The sequence below is a fragment of the Narcine bancroftii genome, chromosome 2, assembly GCF_036971445.1.
Source record: "Narcine bancroftii isolate sNarBan1 chromosome 2, sNarBan1.hap1, whole genome shotgun sequence".
Taxonomy (NCBI): Eukaryota; Metazoa; Chordata; class Chondrichthyes; order Torpediniformes; family Narcinidae; genus Narcine; species Narcine bancroftii.
In genome coordinates, this window is record NC_091470.1 from 94,738,992 (window position 1) to 94,756,184 (window position 17,193).

Sequence of the window (17,193 nt, forward strand, 5' to 3'; positions counted from 1 at the left end):
GAGAACCTTTGGTGACATACTAAATCTTCTGAAGCATAGCTGCTGGCGAGCCTTCTTTGCGATTGCATTGACATGGAGGCCCCAGGACAGATCCCCTTAGATGTTGACACCCAGGAATTTGACATTCTTGGCCTTCTCCACCACTGACCCTTCAATGAGGGCTGATTCGTGTTTTCCTCACTTCCTCCTGAGGACCATGATTTTGCTAACGTTGAGAGCAAGGTTGTGGTTGTGACACCACTCAACGAGCTGATCTATCTCCCTCCTGTACACTTTCTCATCGCCGTCTGCGATTCTGCCGACAACCGTGGTGTCATCGGCAAACTTGTAGGCAGCATTGAAATTGGTGTAGAGAGACTAGAGTAGTGAGCTAAGCACGAGTTTAGTTATCTGTTTACATTTTTCTATTTGTTTACATCTATACACTGTGTCCAGTTTCTTTACACTGCCAATAAGTGGTGATTCTGCCTCACCCGAATCTCAGGGTTGTATGTGATATCATGTGTGTCGTCTGACAATAAATCTGAAATCTGGCCTTCATATCCACACAGTGGGATAGTGTCCTAAATTTAATACTATTCTCAATTGGTTTTATAAAGAATTATTTTAAATCCCAAGTATTCTGGCTAACATTTAGCTAAAAGAAAGTTGATTGAAACTAATAAAAACGTCTGCTGCGGGAAACAGACTGGCTGGAAGAGCCCAGAGGATCAGGCAGCATCTATGGGAGAGAGGTTCAGAACTCCGTCAAGGCAAATTTATTCTTGTTCTTTATCCCCAGGCCTTTTATAATTTCACAAACCTTGGTTAGTTCTCTTCACACTGTTCCCAGGAAAATAACCCATTTATTTGAGCCCTGCTCCTGGTGACAACCTTGTAAAACCCCCGTTATCTGCAATTCAAGCCAGCAGCAGCCTCAGGTAACCAGCAAAACATTGTAGAAAATAAATTGGTAGAATGTCCCCCCCTCGTCGTTAGTTCGCCAATCCATGCAACACACAATCTCAAGCAACCGGAATATTCACTTATCTGGCATCTACCAGTCTCCATAAGAGCAGGATGCCAAGAGTTTTACTGTATTATCTTTTCAGAATCAGAATTTATTGTCATGAACAAGTCATGAAATTCGGTGTTTTGCGGCAAAATCATAGAGCAAACGTTCATGTTATAATCATCTTACATCATTATTATAAAAAAGTAAAAATAATGGACATAAAGTAATGCCGTGTCTTTGGTTCATTGATTATTCATGGATCTGATGGCAACGGGGAAGAAGCTGTCCTTTTGCCGCTGAGTGCTCGCCTCTAGGTTCCTGTACCTTTTCCCCTTTGGTAGCAGAATGAAGAAGGCCTGGCCTGGGTGGTGGGTTCTTTGAGGATAGAGGCTGCTTTCTTAAGATACAGCTGCTTATAGAGTCCTCGATTGAGTGAAGTCTGGTGCCTGTGATATCGCAGGCCGAGTTAACAGCCCTCTGGAGTTCATTCTTGTCCTGAGTGGCGCCTCCATACCAGGCAGTGATGCAACCAGTCAGAATGCTCTCCACGGTCCAACTGTAGAAGTTCAGGAGAATGTTCGTGACATACCCAACCACCTCAGATACCTCAAAATGTATAGCCGCTGCTGAGCCTTCTTTGTGATTTCATCAACATGGAGGCTCCAGGACAGATCCTCAGAGATGTTGACACCCAGGAATTTGAAGTGCTTGACCCTCTCCACTACTGAGCCCTCGATGGGGACTCTGTCGTATTCCCCTGACTTCCTCCTGGTCCACAATCATCTCCTTGGTTTTGTTGACGTTGAGCACAATGTTGTTGGTGCGACACCATTCAACGAGGTGATCTATCTACCTCCTGTATGCTTCCTCATTGCCGTTTGTAATTCTGGCAGCAACTGTGGTGTCATTGGCAAACTAGTAGATGGCATTGGAATTGTGCTTGGCCACACAGTCATGGGTGGACAATGAGTAGAGCAGTGAACTAAGCACACATCCTTGGGATGCACCTGTGTTGATGATCAGTGAGGAGGTGGCGTTGTTTCCAATTCATACTGACTGTGGTCTCCGATGAGAAGGTCAAGGATCCAACTGCAGAGGGGGATACAGAGGCCTAGAGTTTGTAGCTTCTTGACCAGCACTGAAAGAATAATGGTACTTTCTTACCTTTACAGTGCTTTGATATGGTGACCAGAAATGTACCCAGTACCTTACTGAGTATAATTTCCCTACATATCTCAGCCTATAGAGAGATCTATCGTGTGTGTTTTCTTCTGGAACATACAGTAGTAGAGCGCAAGCACAGGCCCTTTAGCACTTGATGTCCAAAACCACTGAAACTTTTCAGCTTGCACATAATCAGTATCCATCCATTCCCTACCTAGAAACCTACACCATCTTCCTTTTCCTCAAAACTTTCAGGATATTTGAACAAAGTCTCCCACAATCCCTTTATTCCTCTACACTTGTGATTTGTAAAATGAATGCCCTCCAGGATTATATTTTGTTTGGACAATTCTGTAAATCGAAAAGGCTGAGGGAAATACATTAAGAGACATTGAGAGGCGGAACAGTTAGCCCAATGCTGTTACAGCGCCAGTGGCCCCAGGTTCAAATCCAGCACTATCTGTAAGGAGTTCGTATATTCTCCCCATGTCCACATGTGTTTCCTTCGGGTGCTCCAATTTCCTCCCACCCTTTGAAAAGTATCTGGGGTTGTAGGTCAATTGGGTGTAATTGAGCAGCAAGGGCTCGTGGGCCAGAAGGGGCCTGTTACCATCCTGTAATGTCTAAATTTAATATTTTGAAAAATTTTATGGAGGTAATTATGGAAAGGTATAGGTCTGATCCAATGATTAAGGTTTTTGAGTGGGGGTAGCCAGATTTGATGAAATGAGAAAGGATTTGCAAGGAGTGGTTTGGGCTGATTTGTTTTATGGGAAGGAGGTAGAGGAGAATTGGAGGTCATTTAAAGGTGAGATTTTGAGGGTGCAGAATCTTTATGTTCCTGTTAGAATAAAAGGCGGGGCTAAACGTTCGAGAGAGCCATGGTTTTCAAGGGAGATTAAAAAGTTAGTTTGAGATAAAAGGGAGGCCTACATTAAATACAAGAAGCAAAGTATGGACGAGATGCTTGGAAAATCCATGAATTATAAAAAGAAGCTTAAGAAATAAATTAGGATAGCGAAATGAAGGAATGAGATGGCTATAGCGAGCAGGGTGAAAGTAAATCCAAAGGGTTTATGTGAATAGAAAAAGGAGAGTGAAGGATAGAATTAGTCCATTAGAGAATCAGAGCGGACAAATGTGTGTGGAGCCTCATGAGATGGGGGAGATATTAAATTAGTTCTTCTCGTCAGTATTCACTAGGGAAAAGGATATGGAATTGTGTAGGATAAGTGAGGCAAAAGGGGTAATTATGGAAAACATAGGGATTAGGAAAGAGGAGGTGTTGAAACTTTAGAGGCATATAAATGTTTCCGGGTCCCAACAGGATTTTCCCAGGACCTTGAGGGAAGTCAGGGAGGAAATAGCGGAGACACTGACAGTGATTTTTCAACAGTCACTGGAGGAAGATGTGGTGCTGCAGGATTGGCATGTCGTAAACATGGTTCTACTGTTTAAAAAAAGCTCCAGGTGTAGGCCCAGCAATTATCGGCCAGTAAGTTTGACATCGGTAGTTGGTAAACTAATGGATTCTTAGAGATAAAATCTGGAGGGGCAGACACTGATCAGGGACACCCAATATTGGTTTGTGAGGGGAAGGTCATGTTTGACAAATCTTGTTAAATTTTTTGAGGAGGTAACTAGGAAGGTTGATGAGGGTAGAGCAGTAGATATAGTATATATGGACTTCAGTAAGGCCTTCGATAAGGTTCCAAATGGAAGGTTGGTAAGGAAGGTTCAGGCGCTAGGTATTAATGTTGAGATAGTCAGATGGATTCAACAGTGGTTAGAAGATAGATGCCAGAGAGTCATGGTGGATAACTGTCTGTCAGGATGGAGGCTGGTGATGAGTGGTGTGCCTCAGGGATTGGTGTTTGGTCCCCTGTTGTTTGTCATTTACATTAATGATTTAGAAGATTGGGTGGTAAACTGGGTGAGTAAATATACAGACGGCACAAAAATAGGGGGAGTTGTGGATGGTGATGATGGTTTTCAGTGATTGCAGAAGGATGTGGACTGCTTAGAAGAGTGGGCAGAAAGGTGGCAGATGGAGTTTAATGTAGATAAGTGTGAGGTGCTTCATTTTGGTAAGAATAATCATAACAGGACATATGCAGTGAAGGGGAGGGTATTGAGGAATGCAGAGGAACAGAGGAATCTTGGAGTAACAGTTCATCATTCTTTGAAAGTGGATTCTCATGTAGATAGAGTGGTGAAGAAGGCTTTTGGTATGCTGGCCTTTATAAATCATAGCATAGAATATAGGACTGTTCAAGGCATTGGTGAGAGTGCAGTTCTGGTCCCCAAATTATAGGAAGGATATCAATAAGGTAGAGAGGGTGCAAAGAGAAGATTTACTAAAATGTTGCCTGGATTGCAGTATCTAGAATATGGAGAAAGATTGAGTAGTCTGGGTCTTTATTCATTGGAGCATAAAAGGTTGAGGGGGGATTTGATAGAGGTAGATAAAATTATGAGGGGAATAGATAGGGTAGATGTGAATAGGCTCTTTCCTCTTGAGGGTAGGGGAGATTGGAATGAGGGGTCATGTTAAGGGTTAAGGGGTAAAGGTTTAGAAGTAACATAAGAGGAAGCTTCTTGACTCAGAGAGTGGTGGCTAAGTGAAATGACCTTCCAGAAGAGGTGGTTACAGCAGGGTCAATTTTGTTATTTAAGAGGAGGTTGGATGTGAGGGGGTTGGAGGGTAATGGGCAGGGAGCAGGTAGGTGGAACTAGTGGAGTTCACTTAAATTGGTGAGGACTAGAGGGGCCAAGATTACCTGTTTCCGTACTGTAATTGTTATATGATTATATGGTAATGTTGCAGGTTTATAAAACTCTGAAGTATTGCATCTAGTTCTGGTCACCTCATTAAGGAAGGGTGAAGCTTTAGAAAGGGGGCAGAAGAAATTTACCAGGATGTTGCCTAGATTGGCAATGTGTCTTAAGAAGCAAGATTAACCGAGGTAGGGGTTTTCCCTTTGGAGCAACAAAGAATGAGCGGAATCATAAAAGAGGTATGTACAATTATGAGAGGCATGAATAGGGTTGGCAGTTGATACCTTTTTTCCCAGGGAGGTAATAGCAGGTACTAGAGAACATCTATTGAGGGTGGGTGGGGGAAAGTTGAGGGGAAGTGTCAGAGGTAATTTTGTTGCACAGAGTGGTGGGTGTCTGGAATCCATTGCCAGGGGTGGTGGTGGAGGCTGTTGCAAACAGAACGTTCAAAAGACTGTTCGATGGCCATGGATGTAAAAAAAAATACATAGAAGGTTATGGGATGTGGGAGGAAAGGATTCAATTATTATGGAATATGTTTATTTAGGTCGGCACTACATTGTGAGACAAAGGGCCTGTTCTGAAATGTTCTGTTAGAATGTACCCTATGGCAAAAAGTGGTGCATTACTCATTAGAATAAAAAAGATGAGAAGATTGTGGAGATGTACCCCATAGTCATTATCTCGAATATTTGTAAATTAGAACCATAGAATGCTATAGCACAGAAAACAGGCCATTCAGCCCTTCTAGTCCGTGCCAATCATGTTATGCTAAACCTACTGACCTGCTCCCATCCCATAACCCTCTAGACTTCTCCCTTCCATGTATCCATCCAATGTTCCCCTCAACCTTTCCCCTTTCAGCTTAAAATGATGACCTCTCATATTTATCTCCCCCAATCTAAGTGGAAAAAGCCTACTTGCATCCACTCTGTCTATACCTCTCATAATCTTGTAAACCTTGATCAAATCTCCCTCATTCTTCACCTGTTGAATTGTTGCCTGTAACTCAACTCCTGAAGACCCAGCAACATCCTAGTAAATCTTCTCTGCTCTCTTTCAAACTTACTGACAAACTTATAGTTAGGCAACCAGAACTGCACACAATATTCCAATATTCCAAATTTGGCCTTACCTTGTTTGCCTTTCTCAAAATGATAATATGCTTATGAAAAATATCTGAGAGACTATCATTGCTTTCTTCGGTGTAGAGAAAATTGAGGAAAGATTTCATCAATGTGTTCAAAATTATGTGGGATTTTAACTAGATGATCTGTGCCCAGAGCATGAAGACAGGGTGGCCAGGAGAGAATCATGATTGAGGATAAATGGGAAAAGGGACAAATCCTTTCCATAAAAATGGAGTGACTGTCCTTTGAAATGTTGAAGGTAATGAATGTTTGCTGGAGAAGCACCTGTGGACACAAGAAAGCCATCTGCTGGTTAGCTGGGCAGACCAGGCATTTGCTTTTAAACTTTTGGAAGAGAGGAACTTCAAACAAAATCAGCAGAGATGTCACATCATGTGACTAAAGACGCTTCAAGGAGACTACTATTATACCAGTTTCATCTTAAACCCAAGAAATACAGAGAAATCTTCGGTGAGAGAGGTCCTGTTGTGGTGTTCTCCTTATCATGGGAGATGTACAAAATCAGTGGCAATGAAGAAAAGCCACTTCACTGTCTCTTTGACAAAAGAGAGCAGTTCTACCATGTCCAGTTGTAATGGTCACTTCATTTAACCTTTGCTTGGGTTAGTGAAATCCTCGTGTGAAACTTAAGTTCTGGAACCTCCATGCAAGAGAGAGGGATTTCTGGAAAAAGTCATTCAGATGAAGGAACATTTCTCTGAAAGCAGCTCTACAAGAATTTCGTGAGTTTTGAGAACTCCATAATTTCTTTTGAACATCAAAGATTCTGAGTTTAAACACAAAAGATTTCTGAGACTTTTCCCAATCATGCCTAAACAGTAATTGTTTGGGACCTGCCACACATGCACACACATATGCATACATACACACTCACACACACACACACACACACACACACACACACACACACACACACACACACACACACACACACACACACACACACACACAACATTATATACATGTGCACATAGTGGGGTTAAGTTATAGAGTTAAGTAAGAAGAATTATGTTATTAATAGTTGTGACAGGTGTTTGGGAGATAAATTGGGAAAGGTTTGTTAGAGCAGGTCACACACAAATACTTCAAAACAGAATTTTTGCAGGAGCTTTTGCAAGAGACACAGACTCATGATGGACTGTTATTTGAAAAAGGCAACAAATGTAACAACATGCAGTAGCAGCTTTGTCTAGAAAACAGAACTTATTTTCTGGAAGGTCATGTGATCTTTGCAGGCAGAGAGCAGGAAAAAAAGCAGGTTTTGCTCTCAGAGAGGAGAGAGTAGGAGAGAGAGAGAGAGGAGAGACACAGACATCAGTTCCAGAGGGACAAGCTGGCAAGCTTTGGAAGACGCCCTGGTCAAAGGAGAGGACTGGCTGTTCGATGTTTTCCTTGGAATAGGAGAAACAGAAAAGAACTCTGTGGTGACCTGAAAGAAAGGGGTTATCATCTGAGAACCCTGAAGGGGGCAAGTTACGTCAGCAAGACACGGGAGTGACTGATTAAAAAGGAATCAATGGTGGGTGTCCTGAAACAAGAAAAACTCTCTGAAAACCAAACAAGAACCCTTTCTGAGTGGTAACCATTTACCTGTTAAGCACCAAAGCCTGGTGAACTGTATTAATGTTAACTTCTGTGCACAGTACAAGAATTGCCTGCAACCAGTGAGATTGGACTGTGAACCAAAGCACTTTACTGAACTTACACACACGTGCACTTAGAATTAGAAGGGAGTTAAGTAGGTTAAGTGAGTCAATAGAGATAAGTTAAAGTTTGATTCTATTTTCATGTTCAAAGATAATTAAAAGCAACTTTTGTTTAAGTAACCCTTTGTCATGGTGCATATCTATTGCTGCTGGGTTCTGGGGTCCTCTGGATTCGTAACAATAGTTAATAATAAAAGTTATTATTGTTTTTAAAATACCCCCATTTTTATTGCTGCTGGGCTAGGTTGTAACAAATTTGTGAGTTCTTGTTTTCCCTGAGGGCTCCGGTTTCCTGCCACCATTCAAAACATACTGGAGATGTAGGTTAATTGGGTGCAAATTAGGCATCAAGGGCTTGTGGGCCCAAATGTTCAATTACCTGCTGTATGCCTACATTTAATTTTAAATGATTTAACAATATTCCAAACTTTCCTTCTGTGCTGTTAGATAATGAATTTGAGGATTAAAAAAATTAGTAAAATTAACCGAGTGTCTGAAATATTTTCAACTTTGCTTAATCTGGTCATTCCTGGTCCTTTGGACATGACAGAGATGTGAAAATGCAGATTTTCCTTTCCAAGATAACTCACTCCTCTTTGCTCTTTTTTTAACAGGTGTTTTGTTATTTGTCTGCAATGGTCTGGAAAATGCAACATTGACAGGTAAGTCAGTGGAAGGCCCAGTTAGCTTGAAATGTTATACATTTGCATGAATTTTCCGTGAGAACTTTGCAAAGATGCATCTGGAGGTGTGAGAGAGGGAAGGGTTAGATTGATGTGGACTAGGTTTATACAGTCAACACAACATCATGGGCTGAAGGTCTTATACTATATTAGTTGATTGTCCTCCATGCTAAGGGTTCCCATTTGTTTTACTGTTTATAAATTTAGACATACAGCACAGTATCAGGGCCTTTCAGCCCACAATCCTGTGCCGCCCAATTGACCTACACTCCCAGTATGTTTTGAAAGGTGGAAGAAAACTGGGACATCCGGAGGAAACCCACGCAGACACAGGGAGAATGTACAAACTCCATACAGATAACATCGGATTCAAACCCCAGTCACTGGCAATGTAACAGCGTTGCGTTAACTGTTTTGCTAACCGTGCCACCCATTACATGGATTCCACTGGCATTTGTTACCCTTAAAAAGGACCAAACTACTATTTGAAAAGAGCACCACGACAATCTGGGGAACTATATTACGTCAATCATGGAAAAATTACTGAAGGGGATTCTGAGAGACCAGATCTACCAGCATTCCTGTACAAAGGGGCTGATTAGAAACAGCATGGATTTGTGCATGGAAAATCAGTCTCACAATCTGATAGGTCTTATTTTGGAGAGGTGGGCAAACAGATTGATGATAGCAGGCCAGTGAACATTGTCTCCATTGCCTTAGCAAGGCCATTGACATGATCACACATGGCAGGTCAGTCTGGAATGTTAGATTACATGGGATCCAAGGGGAGCTGGCCAATAGGATTAGGTCACTGACTGAGTGGAAAGAATTGGAGGGAATTAGTCAAGGGATATTGTTCTGACTAGAGGCCAATGACCAGTGTTTTGCAAAACGAGTCAGTAAAGGGTCCACTGTTGTTATTGGAGAATGATGTCATTAATACAATCAGTAAATTTGAGGATGACACCAAAATTTATCGTGTGGTGGACATTGAGGAATAATGTCTAAATTTATAATAAGATCTAGATCAGTTGGGAAGGTGGGCCAAGGAGTGGCAAATGGAATTTAACCCTGACAAGCATGAAATATCGCATTTTGTTGCCTAACCAGAATAGGTTAAACAGTTCATGGTGGTGCCGTGGAGAGTGTTGTAGAATAGAGAGCACTCGGTGCACTCAGACATACATGTGGGGAAGAATGCAATGGGCACACTTGCCTTCATTGGGCTGTTGAGCACAAATATAAGGACTACATGACACAGCTGTACAAGATGTTGATATACAAGGTGATTGCATGCAGGGCATTGGCATGCAAGGCGTTGATCCACAAGGTGTTGGTGTACAGGCATTGGCATATAAGGGGTTAGTGTACAAGGCATTGGTGTGCAAGCTGATGGCACTCAAGGCGTTGGCGAACAGGTGTTGGTGCACAGGGAATAGCATGCAAAGCGATGGCATACAAGACATTTGTGCGCAAGCCAATGGCACACAAGGCATTGGTATACTGGCGTTGATGCACAAGGTGTTGGCGCACAATGCAATGGCACTCAAGGCGTTGGTATGCAAGACATGGCGTACAAAGTGATGGCATACAAGCCATTGGTGTACAAGATGGTGGCATACAAGGTGATGGTATATATCATGTTGGTGTGCAAGGCATTAATGTACAGGCAGTGGCATGCAAGGCATTGGCATACAGGCATTTGCATACAAGGAGTTGGCACGCAAAGCATTGGCATATATGTGTTGGCATGCATAGTGTTGGCACGCAAAGTGTTGGTGCACAAGGCTTTAGTGTGCAGGGCATTGGCATGTAAGGCATTGGCATGCAAGGCACTAGTGCAAAGGGCATTGTGGTGCAGGGCACTGGTGCGCAAGGCGTAAAGGTGTTGGTATGCAACACATTGCGTACAAAGTGATAGCATACAAGGCATTGGTGTACAAGATGGTGGCATACAAGGTGATGGTATATAACACGTTGGTGTGCAAGGCGTTGGCACACAAAGTGATACGTGCAAGTCCATGCATGGAAGGCCATGCGTACAAGTTCACAACCCTCTGGAGTTTTTTCCTTTTCTGTGCATTGGCATCGCCATACCAGTGATGTGACCAGTCAGAAAGTTCTCCACATTACACCTGTAGATGTTTTGAAAGACTTTGGTGAGATACCAAATCTCCTCAAACTCCTCACGAGCTATTGCAGCTGGCAAGCTTGCTTCATGATTGCATTGATGTGGAGGCCCCAGGACAGATCCTCAGAGAGGGGATGAATATACAAACACCTTACAGACAGCACCGGATTCGAACCTGGGTCGCTGGTTCTGTAACATCATTGCGCTAGCCACTACACTAGCCGCACCACTCATTTAGAGCTTTAAGATCTCTGACGTCCACCAGGAACGTTTGTAGAGCCTTGCTAGTCTCCAGTCTTTATTCAAACATCTTCCTACTCTTTGCTTGAAAAAGGCCTCAGGCCCGAAACGTCAGTAATGTTTCTTTACTTCCTATGGACTGTGAGATCGGCTGAGTTCCTCCAGCATCTCTGTGCCTTTTACTTCATTCCTCATCCAAAAGGCAGTGCAATCACCCTGAGGGTTGTCTAGATGCCTGTGTTCGAGTCTTTGGCTTGACCCTGTGACCTTCTGCCTCATATCAGAGAAGTTGTGTGGAAACAAAGCTGATTGAATAATGCCATAAAAGCTGCCCTATTAAGGGTAATGATTTAATCTTGTTGGGAAACTCAATTCCTGCGGATATGTGAAAGTGGTGACTAATGCAACAAAGGGGCCATCTGTGCAATTGTCCCTTGAGTTAGATCCAATTCATGTCTCTGCCCTCCTACTTCCCCAGATTTCTTTTTGCAATCTTAGAAAGGATTTGAACATGCGTCTTTGATGTGATGGGACAGGCGAAAATCTTACGTCAGTTTCATTTCTCTCGCGACGTAGAGGGAATCAAGTGTCTTCATCTTCCTTCTCTGTGTCCTTGGCTAAAACTATTCGGTGTTGGCAATGAACGATTCAGATAAAAAGATTTTTTCACTTTGTGGGATGCCCTTTTGAAACATGATTCTATTCAACCTGTAATAGAATATGGATTTGTATCCCTGGGATTTTCTTTCACCAAACATTTGAATACACCTGGTGACTTATTTCCCAGGGCAACACCTGTATCCTGCAGTTTGAAAGTCTAGAAAACATTTCAGTGGAAATCCTATCTGATAGAATTGTTCAAAATGATGAAAAGATCAACAAGCTAGAGGGAGGAGATTATTTGCTCCAGGTTTAAAATACTTTTCTATTTATACAAGCCATTCTGTGTCCCAATCCCTGAAACTGCCTGTAGACCAAAAGAGCCTTGGCAAACCATCTCTCCACCCATCCACCCAGTTCTCTGAAATCTTTCAACACTCACATCTTGAGAATTCTGTGTTTTTGTACTTCATCAGCAGCTATGCCTTCAACTTTGTTTTGCTTATCAAATACAGAACCCCCTCCCTCCACCCCACCCCGGTATCTGGCACGTACAGGGATTGTGGATGCCGGATATGTCTATTTTCTGGTTGCGTGAGACTCCCTCTTACCATGCCAAACTAATACATCTGCAATAAGAATAAACAGTTTAGTTGACAAAAGACAATATCAAATGTAAAATAATTTGAAAAAAATAGTATTGTAATTGTTATTGTAATTCATTTTAATCAGGTAATTCCTGTAATTTACAAATTTTAAATTTAAATTCGAACCCCAGTTGCTGGCGCTGTAACAGGGGCTAACCACTACACTCACCATACCTCCATCTTAATTACCCCGCCCCCCCCCAAGTTTCCAGATAAAGCCTTAATAATACACTAATAAAGATAAAAACTTACGAGGCAGCGATAGGGAGACACAGTGGGAGAACCACCCCAGCGGCGAGCGGTATTGGCTGGCTCTTCTTCCTGGGCACCGCCATTCATTCAAACACAGCTTTATTGAAACGTTATACAAACAGCAGCTGTGGGCAGGGCATGTCCGGGGTATTCCTCTGACTGAATGTTTGCTCCCCTCTTCACCAAGGGATTGTATGTTGCCTCAGAAGAGATCATTAACTTTTACAATTTTAAACTTGTATTTAAATTGCTATTTATTTCTTCATATCTATTTATTTATTTTGTTTCTTTATTTCCCTGATTTTTTTTTTGCCGATTGCTTGGGGTTGCTGGTTACTTGAATTCTGGATACCGGGGATTTTAATTTATTTGCATGTCTCTTGGTCATAGACTCCCACTGCACAGATACCAGGCCTGTAGCCCAGCACATCTAACACCCATCCATACCAGCTCAAATGTCTCCTCGCATCTGCTCCCCCACCATCCTCTGTCCAACCAGCAATGTTCACTAAGGGCAACTACTCTACCAACTTCTTTTTCTAGTGAGTGTAATGTTGCTCCTGGGCGTTATTTTACAGGTACACAATCCTTTATCTGGACATCTAAAATCTGGAAAGCTCCAAAATCCGGCAAGTGGGGACCAGCGGTTGGAGGAAGGGGGAGACGGCCGGGCGGCCAAGGGACTGCGGTTGGGGGGGACATCCAGGCGGCCGAGGGACCGGCGGCCGGGGGAGACGGTCGAGGGACTGCGGTTGGGGGAGATGGCCGAGAGACCATGGTAGGGGGAGACGGCCAGGTGGCCAAGGCAGTCAGGGAAGGCAACCAGGCGGCTGAGGGACCGCGGTCAGGGGAGATGTCTGGGCAGCCGAGGGACTGCGGTCAGGGGAGACAGCCGAGGGACCGCAGTTGGGGGAGACAGCCGAGGGACCGGCGGTCAAGGCAGACGTCCAGGTGGCTGAGGGACCAGCGTTTGGGGGAGGCGGCCAAGGGACCACGGTTGGGGGAGGCGGGCCGGGTGATTGGAAGGGGGTGGGCTTTCCGAAATCTGGAAAAATCCAAAATTCGAAACACACTGTCCCCTAAGGGTTCCGGATAAAGGATCGTGTACCTGTAAAATAACGCCCAGGAGCAACATTACACTCAGTAGAAAAAGAAGTTGGTAGAGTAGTTGCCCTTAATGAACATGGCTGGTTGGACAGAGGATGGTGTGGGAGCAGATGTGAGAGGAGACATTTGAGCTGGTATGGATGGGTGTTAGATGTGCTGGACACACTTTTTTTCGTGGAATTGAAAACAGCAAGATGGGTGGCAGGGTTAGCGTAGCGGTTAGCTCAACGCCATTACAGCGCCAGTGATTGGGACCAGGGTTCAAATCTGAAAGGAGTTGGTACATTCTCCTCATGTCTGCGTGGATTTTCCCCGGGGGCTCTGGTTTCCTCCCACCCTTCAAAGCGTAGTGGGAGTTGCAGGTCAATTGGGCAGCAAGGGCTCATGGGCCGAAAGGGGCTGTTACTGTGCTATGTCAAAAAAAGATTCTGGACTTGCAGAACAGCAGCCTGAAGTAGAAGAATGGTGAGCCCGTGACTTTTGCCGTGTGGGTCACAGAGGTAACCATTGGAATATCAGGATGTGTAAAAGACAAAGCAGGGGAAGTAGAACATAGAATGGGAACATGGAGCAGCGCAATGTAGGAACAGATCATCTCACCCACTATGTCTGCACGAAATGAAACAAAACCTCTCTCTCTGGACGTGGCTCATGTCCCTCGATTCCCTGCTTATCCGTTCGTCTATCAAGAATCCCCTTCAGCTTTACGATCCACCACTATCCCTGGCAGCCCGTCCCAGACATCTTCCGCTCTTTGCATTCATAACAAAATTACTTGCCCAGCACATCTCCTGTCAACCTCGGCCCTTTAGTATTTGCATCTTTACCCTGCGGAAAAAAGTTGTGACTACTTATCCTATCTACGCCGCTCAAAATTTCATAAATTCCTATCAGCTCTGCCTCCAGCACTGAAGGCACAAATCGTTTGTCTAACCTCTCCTTCAAAATAATTGAAGCAAGATCCTGGGAAATCTCTTCTATCCCTTTTTCCTCAGTCTCCATATCTTTTTTGTAACATAAGATGTATGGGAATATGGAAGGAATTTTTTCCCCAAAAAATAACCTTTATTCCCAATAAGTAGTCAAACACGAAAGTCTGCAGACACTGTGGTTGTAATAAAAAAACAATACAGGAGAAACTCAGTAGGCCAAACAGTGCACCTTGGTGAAGGACTCATGCCCAAAGTGTTGGTTCTGTATCTTTCTTTGCTACATAAAGGACACTGTTTGACCTGCTGAGTTTCTCCAGCCTTGTGTTTTTATTTACAATAAATTATTTACACTTGCATTTTGACCAATCACAACAAACATGAACCCCTAAACTTCCTCACCTTCCTATCCTTCACCTAATTGCCTCCCTCAGGTCTCGCTGACCACCTTTGCTCTGTCTGCATCGGTGTCAGGGATCTCCCAGTGGCCGACCATTTCAGGTCTGTGCTCCATTCCACCAGTGGCCCCGCCAAGACCACCTGTAAATTGGAGGAACAACACCTGTTTTTCCATCTGGGCGTTCTCCAGCAGGATGGCATTAACATCTCTGGTTAACTTTTCCATTAACTTCTCTGTTTTCTGCTAACCTGCTCTCCTTTCTCCCTCCCTTCCCCTTCCCCATCTTCTTTCCCTCCGCTCTCCACCCCTGTCTCCCTCTATTCACCCAGTCATTCCTTCATTCCTTTCTTGCTGATGGGCCCACCCCGCCTTCTCCACCTATCACCTCCTGCCTTTAGGGATGTGCTCCTCCCCCCCCCACCTCTCCCCCCACCATTTTGTTCGAGTCCCTACCGACATTGTGCTCATACCTTGATCAAGCCCGAAAAGTTGGTTCTGTATCTTTATCTTTGCTCTATAAAGGACACTGTTTGACCTGCTGAATTTCTCCAGCATTGTTTTTACTTTAACCACAGCGTCTGCAGACTTTCGCATTTTACTTCTGCCTGCCTCAGTTTTCCTTCTGAATCAATTTCCTGTTCTCCTTCTCCTTTTCTGTTTTCCACCTTTTTTAATTCCACGTTTTACCAGCAGCTCTCTTGTTTTCTGAGATGCTCTGCAATTGCTGCTTGTCTGACCACAACTAGCCGGTCGAAGTCCACGACCTGGCCCAGAACCTCTAGGAAATGTTGAGGGAACCATCAGATGTCTCACTGGTGGGAACTGTGGGTGAGTTGGATAAATCCTGGGCATTTAGAGGAGTTTAATCTTTAAATAAGCAATGGCGCAATCATTGTGGCAGATGGGACAAAGATGAGGTAGTGGACACAGCCCAGGACATCGCAGGCAAAACCCTCCCCACCATCAGGAACATCTACAGGGAACGCTGCCGTCGCAGCAGCAATCATCAAAGACCCCCACCATCCAGTGCACACTCTGTTCTCGCTGCTCCCATCAGGAAAGAGGAGTCAGTGCCACAAGACTCACACCACCAGGTTCAGGAACAGCTGCTCCCCCTCCACCATCAGACTCCTCAACCACAAACTCAATCAGGGACTCATTTAAGGATTCGTACTTGGCACTGAATATTTATTTTCCATATTGCACAGTTTGTTTGTACCTGTACTTGATTCTTCTTTACATTTCCCTCTTTTATATACATATCTTTTCTTGAGGACAGAGGGAGGCAAGATTAGCGCATCACAGCATGTCATCCATTAGTTCGATGAGGCACGGTCACCCAACCCCTCCACGTTTAACAGTCTGGCGGCCCTCTCTCTGCGGGCCATGCCGTAAATTCATAGCAGGAGTGCTTTTAAGTCATATTTGCACTCTCCATGCTCCAGTGGATCATGCAGGATGTCACCAACTCACTTGGCAGTGGCTTGGTCCAAGGCCCTGATGAGGTGATAATAGTGAGTCGTGTCCACCTCAATGTTCCTGAGGTGAAATTGTGTCTCAGCCTGTCAAAGCCACAGCTCTGGTTCCACCGTCTAGAAGGGCGGTGGCTTCACAGCAACAACTGCAGTGTCCATATGGTCCAAATGCTCGTTCTGGACCCGTTGGTGTCACAAAGGTGGCTGATGAATGCAAAATAATGACCCACACAGTGACAGGTAAGTCAGAACTCATTTACTCGAGTCACGTGCATATTCTTTTAAAGCACTGAACCACGCACGCCACTTCATGACGCCCCTTACCAGTTCACTAGTGTAATAGTACAGATTCTATCACCAATGTGTATATGTACAGATGGTAGTGTAGGATGGTGGTGATTGGCTGAGAGTGTAGCCACACCTACTGGCAGGTCTTAAAGGATTGCTCCTAGCCAGACCAGGTCATTCTAGACTGGTCGACCTACTTTTGATATGCTCCAGTCTTTTAATTCATAAAAGCCTTGGTTTGGATCAACGAGTCTTTGGTTCTTTCAACGCGCTCTACAACTAGACTTCTGTGAGTTGTAGTCTATCTATAGCCCTGCTACACAGCCAGCATTTTTTGGGGAGAATTAAACTTTATTTTAATGCTTAAGAAGTCTTCCCCTTGTTGTTTGTTGTTGTTTAAACAGCATTACAAGTGATTTGCTGTTGTTATGAGGCTGTTTTTTTTTTAAATTACCAGTTCTCTGGGAAAAAAAAGGTTTTTCTGAAATAGGCCCAGTCCAGACCTTTTCAGATAATCTGAGTTGTAACTGTATAAAAGCTCCAGTGAGCAGCTTCACCGTTGTAATGTTGCAGACACAGCAGTCATGTCAATTTTTAATTTCAATATAAATTTGGACACACAGCACGGTAACAGGCCCATGAACCCAT

General features: G+C 43.9%; 1 protein-coding gene across 3 annotated transcripts in view; it reads left to right on the forward strand.

Annotated features, from left to right (window-relative positions):
• The window catches only part of LOC138753909 (protransforming growth factor alpha-like), a 65,107-nt gene that overhangs the window by 16,730 nt on the left and 31,184 nt on the right, over positions 1-17,193 (forward strand). For all 3 annotated transcript variants that reach the window (XM_069917457.1, XM_069917458.1, XM_069917459.1), the window contains exon 2: positions 8,408-8,455. In XM_069917457.1, coding sequence (XP_069773558.1) covers positions 8,408-8,455 — 48 coding nt within the window. The remainder of the gene's footprint in view (positions 1-8,407; positions 8,456-17,193) is intronic.